Source organism: Haliotis rubra, unplaced genomic scaffold, assembly GCF_003918875.1.
Source record: "Haliotis rubra isolate DU_JTF1 unplaced genomic scaffold, ASM391887v1 Scf468, whole genome shotgun sequence".
Taxonomy (NCBI): Eukaryota; Metazoa; Mollusca; class Gastropoda; order Lepetellida; family Haliotidae; genus Haliotis; species Haliotis rubra.
The window spans coordinates 237742-252804 of record NW_025767155.1 but is presented as its reverse complement, the minus strand read 5'-3'; the positions used below and the strand labels follow the sequence as shown (position 1 = coordinate 252804).

Below are 15063 nucleotides of genomic sequence, written 5' to 3'. Positions count from 1 at the left end.
ATGGACACCTCAACATAATGTGACACCTGTACCCCCATGGACACCTCAACATAATGTGACACCTGTACTCCCATGGACACCTCAACATAATGTGACACCTGTACCCCCATGGACACCTCAACATAATGTGAAACCTGTACCCCCATGGACACCTGAACATAATGTGACACCTGTAACCCCATGGACACCTCAACATAATGTGACACCTGTACCCCCATGGACACCTGAACATGTGACACCTGTACCCCCATGGACACCTCAACATAATGTGACACCTGTACCCCATGGACACCTCAACATAATGTGACACCTGTACCCTATGGACACCTCAACATAATGTGACACCTGTACCCCATGGACACCTCAACATAATGTGACACCTGTACCCCCATGGACACCTCAACATAATGTGACACCTGTACCCTATGGACACCTGAACATAATGTGACACCTGTACCCCATGGACACCTGAACATGGACACCTGTACCCCATAGACACCTGAACATAATGTGACACCTGTACCCCCATGGACACCTCAACATAATGTGACACCTGTGACACCTGTACCCACATGAGCACCAACATAATGTGACACCTGTACCCCCATGGACACCTCAACATAATGTGACACCTGTACCCACATGGACACCTCAACATAATGTGACACCTGTACCCCCATGGACACCTCAACATAATGTGACACCTGTACTCCCATGGACACCTGAACATAATGTGACACCTGTACCCACATGGACACCTCAACATGTGACACCTGTACCCCATGGACACCTCAACATAATGTGACACCTGTACCCACATGAGCACCAACATAATGTGACACCTGTACCCACATGGACACCTCAACATGTGACACCTGTACCCACATGGACACCTCAACATAATGTGACACCTGTACCCACATGGACACCTCAACATATTGGGTGACTGTTTCAGCCAGGACCAGATTACAGTGATTTTTAAACTTCTATCACAGGATCCAGAACAGACCAGCAAAGTAAAAGTTTGGTTTAAGATGCTGATCCAACTTCACCACTTCATTGAAACCATGAACAAGTGGTTAAGAAAGAAAGAAAGGATGAAAGAGAGAAAGAAAAATTAGAACTGATTATAGTTCTAGCAGTTGATCAGCATCATAAAGATAACCACAAAGACATGTCTACATCACCAAGGTCATTCACTCCATATTAGATCGCGTTGACAAGAGTAATCCAACCAACTCCATCTGACAATACTGAATGCTGTTGTTTCACAATAGCTACTGTCTTGTTTACCTTTACGTAGACCTGTAGGTCAACATCAAATCTCAAGAGTTGAAGCTGCTTTTAGGGCTCATAGTTCTTTCACCCATTGTGCCAGCGGCCTATGTTTCTGTACACCTTTATAACAAATTATGTTAGGTTGGGTAGGAGTCAATGCTTGAGCGCACAATCCTATACACTTCTGTCTTCTCAAGCAAAATATATAAATAAATAGGACATATATTTCACCTCAGTGGAATTAATTCAGCCAATATCAGTCTATAACTGAAACCAGAACAAGTCCTCCACATGGGATCATAAAATTTCAAAGGATTGTTTGTTTGATTGGTTGGTTGGTTGGTTGGTAGGTAGGTTGTTGGGTGTGAAACGCTGCACTCAACAATATTTCAGCTATATGACAGCAGTCTAAAGGGAGGAATTCAACTCTTTTTCATGAGTAGTTTCAAGACCAAGGTACACTTGCACAGAACGATCCTAGCTCCCATACCCTAACATTGATGTACGGTAGTATGGTAGTTGTAGTGCTACAATAGCTTTGTGTAACTGGACCCAGATGTCTGGGACAAGTGTGAACACTGCCGACCTCCACATATGGGTTTGGGACATGTATTAATCAAAATCTCAGCTTACATCACATCCACTGGGGTGACAATTAGAACCATGCCAAACACCCATGTATAATAGAACCAATAGTTACTGTCTGCAAGTGTCTCTGATACGGGGAGAACACATGAATCTATATTCACACTGGAGTCAGGCTGTGTTGGTAAACCTGTCGACTGAGAGGTCTGCGTGAATACTATCACAGCCATCTAGAAGTAACAATAGTCTTGATGAGACAATTAAACAGCAAGACTCGGCTTCAATACTCCGGCTCAGATCTGTCAGTAAACATCCCCAGCCCAGGCACTTACTGGGGAGGCTGCAGCATCAGGCAGTGATGATACAACCAAATAAATCATCTACTTGAGATGGGTATTGCCCGTTAGAAAATGCAATGCACAGTAAACATTTTGTAATTATAATGGAAACATAGCCTGTAGCTGATTCTTGTCATGTTTGTTGATACAAGTGTATTGCTCTTCCATCTTACAATCTAGACTGAGAATATATTGTGATAACAATACTTGTTGAGTTTGTTGACACAAATGGATGACTTTTATTCGCAAAGAATAGAACTGAAATACTGTTTAGACAGACCCTAAACCAAACTCACTCACTCACTCACTACAGTCTACAGGACAAACTGAAAGAGGTTCACATTGTGATACTGCTCCATTCAAAATACTGGCTCATTGTTCCAGCATTAATCTGTCTGTTTGCAATTTATGAAACAAGGTGAGGTGAGGTGAAATTGGGTTTTACGTCGTACTTGAGAATATTTCGCTCATATGACGACGTGCATGCGTGTGTATGTGTATGTGCGGCTGCTTGTACTAGCCCAGACTTAAGCTGGTTTTATAGTGCTAGCCCACTGAGATACCATGCCCGCAGTGAAGCATGAATACCCCACTCAGACACATTATACTGACTCCGAGCCGACCAGTCCTCGTTGTACCTATTAATGCCAAGCGCCAGGTAGGGACCAACAAGTACCATATTTTAACGTCTTTTGGTATGACGCGGTCGGGGATCGAACCCACGACCTTCCGCTCTCCAGGCGGACGCTCTAACCACTACACCACGGAGGCGGTTAATTTATGAAACAAAAAATTGCAACAAAACAAAACACATTATCAGAAGTAAAGATCCTGTTAGTTATAACACTATTTTACACAACACAGGACACAGAGAAGTAATCAATGTATATATGCCCACAGTTTGGCAGAAAGGAGCATTATTTCATTTTTCATCAAATATTTCAAATTTCATTATTGTTTAGCTGTTCCAAACAGTACAATGAAGTCTTTTGCCATTGAAATTAAAGAATATTAAAGCCAACCTGTCCATTTGCTTGAATGTCACAGCCTTTTGTAATGAATGGACAAACCTCCTGATCAAACTGACGAAAGCTTTAGCCTTTTGAAAGCAATTTATGATATTGGAACATGACGCAGAGCAGATCATCTTGGGACTCTAATAAAGTCATTTTGATGATTCATAGTTATAAATGGCAATCTAATGCCATACATTGTATGAGATTTTTTCAAGTATTAACACAAAATCACTATTTTCATGCCAAATCATTTCCAAAACAGCTTTCCATTTCCCGGCCTGGTGACTGCAAGGCTGCTGTACAGGACATCGTATGACTCACATGAACACTATCTTGTGTGAGCAGAGTCTACAACAGGTACTTCCACACAATCCTCCCTCAGTCTTTACACAATACTGTAGCCTGGCTTCAAGCTGATTTCTTTAAGTAGTTCTCTATATCATGTTTATTGGACACAGAATGTACTCAGAGCAAATGATTCCGATTTCAGAGGATCATCAGACATAAACTAATCAAATCAGATACAGTTACAAATAATGAAAAGAAATCTAGAAGAATGTTTGTTTGTAGTGTTTAAAAAGTCCCAGCAAACTGAGTCACAATGTTTGTTACATGTTTCCTGCCGTATCTGTAGTGACAACAGAGACGAGTTGGGGCTTAAGTAGCTTTGTACAGCATCTTGATTGAGTGACAATTGTTTTACACCACTTTCACCAATACTCTAGCAACAGCGGAAAAAATGCTACCAGAATCTGGCTTCACATTTTGTACCCAAATGGGGAGTCAAACATGGGTGTTTGGTGCGACGAGCGAAACCTTTAACCACTGGGCTACCCCAAAAGCTTTCACTACTAGGCTACCCCACTGATACTGTGATGATATATGGGTTGATGATGTAATTATTTAGGAGAAAACAGTAGCAACTTGGATGAGTAAAACCCTTTCAGATTACAGAGGGATGGTCAAACAAAGTCTACAACCAAGTGCAATGTTCGGTCAGTATTCTGGTAAGCTGAACATTCTTGCAGGGTATGGAACAATTATTGTGCTGTCAATCATTTCTTTACCAATGCCAATTACTCTCTCTCAACTTATGTTCAAGTATCATACAAAAAAAAGTTTCTTTCTGATGTTGATTGAAATTAAGGTCAAGGTCAAATCACATTGTGACATAATCCAATATTGACGTTGTTGAGAAAGTGTCATGACGACCTCTGTTGTGTCCTACATGAGAATAATTGCCACACCTGGTTTAACTGTGTTGATCTCGGGAAGTTATCACAGAACACATTCTCTCCATTCAAGCTATAATAATGACAATACTGTTTTGGAGAAATCCTCCATCAGTCCAACTGCCTTCATTCGATGGGCAGTTTAGACTTCTAAAATGGCAATGCCCTTAAAACTGCATTGCCATCATAATTATCAAATATTTTCATTGATGCAGATAACATAACCACTGCATTTAACAGAATATAATGTGCTCCTATTGATCCAAATACTGGTACACTGTGTCATGTATACCATACCTATTAATAATTGAATGCAACACTTTTCATATTGACATTTTCCATGCAGCTCAAGGACATAAATTGCCAAATATCAACGTTTTTTTCAAATATACAAAACAATGATATACATTTTGTACTAGCAAGAAGATCAATACATGGTTTTATGACCTTGGCATCACAGCCTCAGCACTACAGTTGTACAAATACCCAATATTCATATCAATCAATGACTAATCAACAAGCTGTCAGCACTTGGGTACCACCATTGTATATCATCTATATCATCACCTATAGTCCATTGTATATAGCCTATATCACCCTGATCAACACCTGATATTCCTTTGCACATTGTCTGTGTCACCACCTGATATTAACATGATGTAAACCACACAAAGGAGATAGTCGGGTGTGACTGAAACATAATACCTCCTCTTGAAACCACTAGGTATAATAGAATCAATTCCGCCATACTCTACGGAGCATATTTGTACCGATCGACAGCCACAGTTCTGCGGCCAAGAGCTCTCACCATCATTGAGAGCCGTATCCCTTTAATTAGTCCCCATTCTCCACCAGCAGCATTCCTTCTAAGTGAGGCATAATGGATTACAGAAATACGGTTTTCATATTCATCATTTCTGACTGAAAAATAATAACTTTGGTTCTAGATTAACTACAAACTGATCAATCATGTTATTTTGTAGAGTATCAGAATCGGCATTTTGTCACAATGTTTTCAGCTGCACATAGATAATCACTGATCTAGTTCTTTAGTAGCAGGAGATAAAGGAAATGTATGTGTTAAAGTAATATTTGTGAGCTCTGCAATGTATCAAGATTTGTCTCCGTGTAACTGAAGGAAACATCGGAAGACGTAGCTTTTTAGGTTTTAATATCATTTAAATAAATTCTTTTGCAGCCAAAAACCAACTTTAACACTTATTACCCAGTCTCTGTCCTACCATTTATTTTATCTTTTTATCAGAATAATATCGGTGCATTATTATCTAATTATCTGTGCCAATGATACATACGTTCTGCATTAATGAAAGATATTAACAGATTCAGAGCAGTAAAGAGACTTTGATATTTTCTTATTTTGTACAGTCATGAAATAAGGCACAGGCAGGTTCATAGACTAAAAAATAAAGCACAAAATGGCTTATTATAAGCATAGCGTTTCATGAATAATGCCCACATATCATATAACTATGGAGCCCACACATTGTTTCAAGTAAGGAGCCTTCATAATGTTTCATACAAGGATCTTTAAGAAATTAAATACCTGCAGGTCCAAATCAAAGAAATAAAACAAAAAATGATGTTTAACAATTAGATGACATATTGTATCACGGATGTAGCCCACATATTGTTCTGTAAATTGAGCCCACACGTATATTGGAACTTATACTGTAACTTGTATTGTTGTATCCATGGATTGTTTTCATAATTATTGCACATGTAACTATTGTAAGTGACCGATTTTAAAACTTTGGCAAGTAATGAGCATAGTCAACATTCATCAGCATAAGTGAATCAGGATGTAGTGTCTCTGATCTCAAAACAGGATGTCTGTGTCACCCAAATCTGCTTTCAAACTCACACTTTTGACCAGTTGAACATTGACAAGTGTCAAGGCTATTGGGATCCACTGAAACTTCTCTTATACGGACATAAATAAATCTGTTATCTTATGACTTCAACAGCAAACATGTTCAATACAACTTATAACTTATTTGCTTAGAACCATGTGGGGTGAGGAGGTGGGGGCAGACGACATTACCTGCTTTTGGATGTCATTGGAATATGGAATATTTACCATACAAAGTTTAACATTAATAACAGTGCTGCACATACAATACACCTCAATAATCAAATGAACTGTTGTTCCCTGTTAAATCATTGGAAACAGTCATTATAAATATAGGGCAGGGAATCTGTATTGTTTAGAAATGAAGAGCTATGATTAATTTACTGACATACTGGGCCTAGATTTTCGAAGCTCTCTTAGCACTAAGATAGCCGTAAGTGCCATACATTAACATTAACTTACAGCTATCTTAGCGCAAAGAGAGCTTCGAAAATCTAGGCCCTGATCTTTCAGGGTTCAAAATCAACCCAAGTTGACAAGCCTGAGATTGGCAGATGTTCAGGAAGGACTGTGTCATTTCCTTGCCGACTCTTACTTTTTCCAAATGGAAGATTGATGGTCTAGTAGATCACTTTTGAAAACCATTGAAAAAGATACAGAATTTCGAACCCTTCTTGTACCATGTCACTGAGGTCAAGCTGGTCCTACACCTTTAACATGGATTAAGGTAATAGCGAAAATGAAAACCTATTGCTTCCTGCACCACATCTCTAGTATCAAACTGGTCTGTGCAACATGAACATGGCTTATGGTACCATATCACTTTTTAAGACTAGTGAAAATGAAAAAGAATTCCTGTATCGTGGGTCAGGTTGGTCTGTGCACCTTTAACACAGCTTAAGGTGTCATGAGTCGTCATGACACGACAGGCTTGTGGTAATGACCGTAGCATCCTGCGACCTGGCACCAGACAAGGCATCCATCATGCATGCAGGTGATCCTTATTGATGTGGGTTTGGTCAACAGCCGTAAGAGGATTGCCCATGTCACAAGAAGCAGTCTTCATCAACAAGGAAATGGCTCAAGGTGCCTCCACATGTATAGTTCCAAACACAAACAAAACACGTTTTCTGAAATAATTTCTACACAATTTCCTACAGAAGAAAATCTGAGTAAACTGACATTTTGTGGCAAATGGCTAGTATAAAAATATAGATTGACTATGGAAGTGTTCTGGGTCAGATACAATACAAATTGAGTACATCAATTATCACCAAATGTCTTGATCATGGGATCAAATAACTTTGTGAAATATGTAAAACAGAGAGAGTGAGTTTGGTTTTATGCCGCTTTCAGCAATATTCCAGCAATATCATGGCGGGGGACACCAGAAATGGGCTTCACACATTGTACCCATGTGGGGAATCAAACCCGGGTCTTCGGCGTGACGAGCGAACGCTTTAACCACTAGACTACCCCACCGCCCCTGTAAAACAGAGAATGAATGTACCATTTGTCATTTCTTAATACAGGGTCTCTAAAAATATTAATGAAATATTGTACACAAGATGTGTCATATATGTTTATTCATTACCATGTAAACAAGTTCATCAAATGTAAGTACCTACACTAAGTAATGCACATGGTGTGGGGTGGGCTTAAAAATGTACTTTAACTGAGCCCTTGAACAAGACCATTGCCCCTCTTTAGTCTTCTATGCAGCCTACTTTAACAAATCCAAGATCCACCCCTGTCTAATATCGATACCAAAACCAACACACACAGAACCAAAATAAAACAGACTTAACCCCAAGTCATTACACTCTCAGTTCTTACGATCAACAAAATCAAATGCAACAAAAACAAAGTTGACATGAGATTGGCATAGTGTGGAAGAGGGCGACACCAAAGTGGTGTAATCCACACCCCAGTATCAAGAGCCCAGGTGATAGATATATCACTGGGCATTGATAACCCTATGATCTGTAGGGAGATTAGGAGCACTTCACCTAAACCCCCTATCAGTGTAAGCTCAGGCCCATCAGTTTTTAACTCTATACCACTACACTGAAACATACCTGTTTATGTTACAGCGACCAATGGTGTGTAATGTTAAAAAACACATGTCTTCAATACTTACAGTCCCTATACAGCTGTGTTTTGGATTGATTTTTATGGATTCTTATTCAAGTCTGGAAATCTGTTGGAACTGGATGGATCTATAGGTTTGACTGCTGCAACATGTTACATGATGTGGAGCCTTCCTTGAATTTGTCAATATTCGAAAATGTTGTGACAAAAACATATTTGTCAAGAATAATGTGAGAAATACAATACTATTCCTGATTGCATTCATGTGATTTGATTTTTCCACTTGTGATCTTATTTCTGAAAGGTTGATGGCGTCATTTTCAGAAGCTAGAAAGCTGTATCATGTCTAATGTACTTTCATTCTAAAATAACTTAGATTCCAACTGTTTACTTATGACTAGATGAACAGGGGATCAACACAGGATTAGAAAAACATGTTTTTTTTCTAAATTTCATCTCACCACTTCCCAATGCACCTTACTCTGAGTTATTAATAGAAATACTGGCGTATGTTTCAGTTTAGAAGATAAACACAGTCACTCACAGTTTCAGTATTAACAGTTCTTAGGAGGAAATGAAATAGGTTGAGTCACCAAACAAGTCATATGAGAATGAATATAACTGAGAGTTTGAGAGTCTTCCAGTGAATACATTGCTTTTATCCAAGGAAATTATGTAGTAAATTCTTGTCCTGACAAAGGATTGCAAACAGGAATGAAGTAAAGTACAGGGTAAATAAAATGTGAAATGAACCCTAGCTGCAGACACCACCATTGACAGGCTATCGGACAATGAAACTAATGACGCTCCATTTTCCTGCTTGCTTCAAGGAAGTGAATACACAGGGCGCTCATGTTAATCCCCCAATGCGTGTATGAAAAACACTTCCAATAAAGGTTCAGCTGTTCACGATATTACTCACGAGTCATAATCCACACGAATAACAACTGTATAAATATGAAATGGGAGCCGTGTATATGCATTGATAGAACGCCGAGTTTGGAAAATAAACCGCGGGATTCAAACAGCACTTTCCTCTGTTCTTTGCCACAGGCTCGTTTTTACCCAAGGCAAACATGACAGTTGACAAATCGAGGAGAGAGGAATCCCCCGGTATTTACCTTGGTCATATACATCCCCCTCACTAAACAAAGTCCTTGTGATAGCACACCTTTTCTTTGTCATCAGTAGCTATCATTCAAAACACGCTTACCTCTCCATTCGTTCTGTTTTCTTTGTTCTCCTCGTTAATTTCCTTCGTTCCGTTTATGTGAAGCATTGTCTGTGTTCCTGAATTTTCTTTCTGTAGAAGAAAATCTTTTGCAGGGTCTCTAGTAAACAATTTCATAAGTTTTTCGTCAATTTTTCCGGCAGGTCCATTCCCCGAAACTTGAGTTATGGTCTCCGCCATGTTGAATATCGGGAAATCACGCCTCCGTTGTCACTCGCGGTTGCAGCTGCTTACTCCCAATGCTAACTCAGTCATCAAACTCGGCACAGTCCGCAAAATCACTCACAACACTAAGCGGGCACGCGTTTCCGCAAACCTGCATCCGTTCCCTTATCACTGATAAACTCCCCGTTCTATGTCCGAGAGAATAAGCTTACCCAACCTCTGTAATGATGAAACAATACCCGGATGCGCTGGGGCCCACAGATGAAAGCTGGGCGATGTTTTGTTTTGCCAAACCCAGCGGCCCGACACCTGCCTTCTATCGAACTGCGTTCATTGGCCCGTTCCTGAATCGATCCATGTCAATCTAACCGCTCATTTGGAAATAAGGCACAGGAGGTAGAAATCAAATTAAAGATTAAGCATCAGCTGACATGAGTTATCATAAGAGATAGTTGTAAGACAACGCCGGACAGAACCTGGTCTACATGCACAGCAGTTAGACGACAGGTAGAATTTATCGATCACTCAGGTGTAGACAGGTCGGACGATAGATACTTCGTTACTACTTGTGGCCACACAGCGTGACCCTCATTGAGTTATATTGTGGAAATATGAAGTGTCGAGTCGGGGGTTCGTTTGACATACCCTCCCACGGAGTATTTGGTTCTGAATACTTTACTGTCAGCTGTCACTTGAAATTTACAACGTGTTCCCATTGTTGATTACAGGTTGTACCATGGATTGTCTAACTGTGGAAATACAAAACAAAACAGTTTGTTCATTGTTAGAAGGCTTTTAATCATTGTATTTGTACATTTTAAAATGTTACATATTTAAGATTTATGATAATTTGGGTTCACTAAATGATGTGGTATTTAAGTGTGATATGTTGACGTTTTGTGTTATTTACACCCGGGTAGGCTTGTTGAAAGAAAGAAACGGCAATGCTGTGAAAAGCTTGACAAAGAAACTTAAGAGTCTTAGAATGACGAGACAACAGACGTTCGTGTTGTTATTTCGTGTTGTTTGGTTTGGGCATCATCTTGGCGGCGCACGTGGTAAACAAGTGACGTCACAGGCAAATGAATATGTCTCCTCAGCCGCTTAGAGAACAGCTTTAGAGAACCGCTTTAGAGAATTAAGGTTGCAGTATGGTAAACGGAAAATCATCATATGATAAGTATACAAAAATATAAGCTATTTAGAATATAATAATATATTAATATCATGGTGTCATCATCTATGACGATGCCTTGTGGAGACGTCCTCGCTGAAATGGGACCAGTCGATAATATTTAAGTATAAGAAATCGTTATGAACCAAAGCATGTCATTGCCAGACCAAGTATGATAAAATTTTTGAACATGTTACAAACTAATAATGTACAACTATTGATTAGTATTGCTAAATGTGTTTATCATATCTTTAAAATGGGAAGTACAATGAATATGCTGTAATTATTTACTCTTGGGCTACTATCCCTCATTTCTCTGTTAAATTATTGTATATCAAACTATATATGTACATCCACAAATACCCACGACTGTGCAATCATACACAAATTTTGTAACCGTTGTTTTTGGCCCATGGCCTAAATAAACCTTCTGTCTGCCTGTCTGCCTGATAACCCTGGTTTGTTGCTTTAAAAAACTTTAATTTCAAGGGTGTTAAATACGGGTTTATGATATTCCAACACAAATTAAAAGAAAAGTACAGATTGAAATGCAAACAACAGTGTCGTCTTATTGTTAATGTTAACATTTGTCCTCAAATGAAAAAACAGAAACTTCACAGAAATTCTGCTAGAACCTGTCTTGATGCGAGAAAGACTTTGTCTGTTAATTCCTTTTTAAGTTCCATATATAAATATATATTTTTCCAAATGAAACAAAGGAAAGTGCGACATCACAGAGCAAGATATTAAAAATCCAAACAAAACATGCTTTGAAAACTGCTGGAGGTGTAGTCTTGAATTTGCCAGAATGATTAAGAAATAATACCATATTGGTAATTGTTACTCGTGGAAAGTCCAGTGTTATTACTGAATATATATAGTGTGATCATACGATTTTATTTTCACCTATTACAGAAAGGTTAATAGTGTCATTTTCAACAGTTGTATCGTGTATTTATTACTCTTATTAACTTTCATGTTGGTATGATGGGAATGGCGTCCGTTTCCTAGCGTTTATAGTCCTGGCTACCTACACAGCGCAATAACATACTTCTGTGATTACCTTGCCTTGTTCTTCCAACAACTTATTGTTGCCAAAGTATTAATGAAAATACCTATATGTTCCTCATTTGAGTGAGTTTATTGATAGCTTTAGTATTAATAGTTCTTAGGATTACAGGAGATAGCGGGAACATGAAATAAATCTGTACATGGACCTGAATGAATGAAAGACTATGTGTGCGGGCGTGTGTGTAAACGTTGTTATGTAACTGTAATTAAACAAAGTAATTAAAGGTCACATTTTAAGTGAGAGAGAGAGACAGAGAGAGAGAGAGAGAGAGAGAGAGAGACCCATTCTTTTATTCACCTCCAACATTCACTATGGAAACCATTCAGTGAAGACATTAAACCTGCCTGCAAATTTTATGACCGGTACTCAAAACGCCGGGTTATATCGAAGGTAAGACATAACGAAAAACTTGCTCGTGAACTATTTGCCAGCACTCACAGTGTTCACGTGCTGCACGAGCCACACCTATATGGCGATGTGCAGATTTACCCTTATAAGGGTGTCGCGACTGACAACAAGGTGTTCTTGTATAAGTGTATTCCTAACATAAGTCCCACCAAACAAGTATATAAATTGTCAGGGAAAAACAGCTACAAGTACACATCCTTTGAAGGACGCAGGTGAGATTATCTAGGAAATAACGTATATAGAGAGTGAATTTATGGGGCTGACTGGCCGGCTTCCGATCGTTAGTTCAGCTGGTTTACATCTCTGTAGACAAAGCATAATTCAGTGATTAAAATAATTCTGTAAAAGTCTGATGCACATCTCTATATAGGTTCTCGTTGAACCTCTGACGTGTTATATAGCTTGGCTTCCCAGAGTATGGCAAGGTGAAATGGGATAAATGTCGTGGCGCTTAAGAGTATTGCGCTCATAGTTTGTGACGTACATCCACACGTGTGCGTGTGAGTGACTGACTGGGCTTGTTAACACTAATGTCACTGTTATAGTGTCAGCCCACAGAGATACCACGACGTAGTGGAACTTGGCGACAGAATTCAGTTTTACGCCGCTTTTAGCAATATTCCAGCAATATCACGGCGGGGTACACTAGAAATGGGCTTCACACATCGTACCCATGTAGGAAATCGAACCCGGATGTTCGGCGGGACGAGCCAACGCTTTAACCTCTAGACTACCCTATCGGTCAGACATAATTCAGACACAGCATACTGACGCCGAACAGACCAGTTTTTGTTCCATGTCCTAATGCCGAGCGCCGGGCGAGGTAACAACAATTACGACCTTTTAACGTCATTTGGTATGACGTGCTCAAGTGTCAAAACACTGACCGCCACTCTCCAGGTATGCGCTCTATTCTCGAGACAATTGATATAGTCGTGGAGTACAGTACTCTTTTGTCTCGAAGTATATAAATGTCACTTGTGTCCACAATGAATTTTAGGGTTATGTAAAGAATCTGAATATTTTAGCAGGTGTCTACGCTCGTCTTAAGAGGAGACCTTATGGTTTAGGCTTTACAGCCTGGTGACCTCGCTTGATTTGTGCGTCATCGAACCCTGTCGGACGGTGCTCATAACGTTGATCACTCGCCTTGTGGTGAAACGATTATTTACAGATGGTTATGATATGGCATATTGTTGTTACCTGAGGCATAAAACAACTAAGAAAGATTCCCGTCAGAATCCATATTGAAACAATATACGCGATGATGTACTCGGTCTCGAGGTATACATGAAGTACTATAGGACTCATCGAAAACGAACGTTCACAGTGCAAGAAATGTCTTTCATTATTTTCAGGCAATGCTTTTTAAATTGTATACTTTTTCTGATGGCCAAAGTATAAAAACATATTCTGATATATTCATCGTAGCATACTGCATCTGGAATTGTGCTACATATTGATCTGTAGCACGCAATAAACTGAAACATATGCATTATTTGAAAAAAGAAGAATACACTAAGAAAGAATATAAACAAAACAAATTGAAACATGATTTACGTGTATTATAAAACCTTCTTTGAAGTTTAACACATTTGTTTTTGCTTATGACAATTCTGTAATTATCTTCCAAAGAAATAGATTCTGTCCGTCCATCACATGTCTGGTTTGGGGCAAAACACACACATCGTTCAGTATTCTTTGTGAAATTCCGTATACATATGTGTGCTGAACAGATGCCTTTTGCTATTCAGGGAATTAAAAAAAGAGAGAAAGATTTTGTTCGCGCTATCCATTTAGCAAGTTGATAAGGGCAGGGTTCGTTTCCTGGTTAACTAATAAACGGAACTCTGTATGCACATCAAGCGTGCAGTGAACTGTTGTCTTTTATTAACAGGATTTAAATATATTATTGTTTGCGTTTCCATACTAAAATTATGGCTTTACGATTTACATGAGTGTGGTGTTCGGTCCACAACAGCAATTACACAATATCAGTCACAACAAGTCACAGCAGCGTTTACACAATATCAGTCCCAACTGTCACAACAACAGTTACAACAACAGTCACAACAGCAGTTACAACAACAGTCACAACAACAGTCACAACAACAGTCACAACAACAGTCACAACAACAGTCACAACAACAGTCACAACAGCAGTCACAACAGCAGTCACAACAGCAGTCACAACAACAGTCACAACAGCAGTCACAACAACAGTCACAACAACAGTCACAACAGCAGTCACAACAGCAGTCACAACAGCAGTCACAACAACAGTCACAACAACAGTCACAACAACAGTCACAACAACAGTCACAACAGCAGTCACAACAACAGTTACAACAGCAGTCACAACAACAGTCACAACAACAGTCACAACAACAGTCACAACAACAGTCACAACAGCAGTCACAACAGCAGTCACAACAACAGTCACAACAACAGTCACAACAACAGTCACAACAGCAGTCACAACAACAGTCACAGTCACAACAGTCACAACAACAGTCACAACAACAGTCACAACAACAGTCACAACAAGCAGTCACAACAACAGTCACAACAACAGTCACAACAGCAGTCACAACAGCAGTCAC

At 39.4% G+C, this 15063-nt stretch overlaps 1 protein-coding gene across 6 annotated transcripts in view; it reads right to left on the bottom strand.

Moving 5' to 3' along the window:
• LOC124290509 (RNA binding protein fox-1 homolog 1-like) overlaps positions 1-10269 on the bottom strand; it is a 97023-nt gene extending 86754 nt beyond the window's left edge. For 2 of the 6 annotated variants that reach the window (XM_046727229.1, XM_046727230.1), the window contains exon 1: positions 9624-10269. In XM_046727229.1, coding sequence (XP_046583185.1) covers positions 9624-9821 — 198 coding nt within the window. In that variant the 5' untranslated portion in view covers positions 9822-10269. The remainder of the gene's footprint in view (positions 1-9623) is intronic. The other 4 variants (XM_046727232.1, XM_046727233.1, XM_046727231.1 and 1 more) reach the window with 4 other exon arrangements.
• Positions 10270-15063: the final 4794 nt, after the last annotated feature.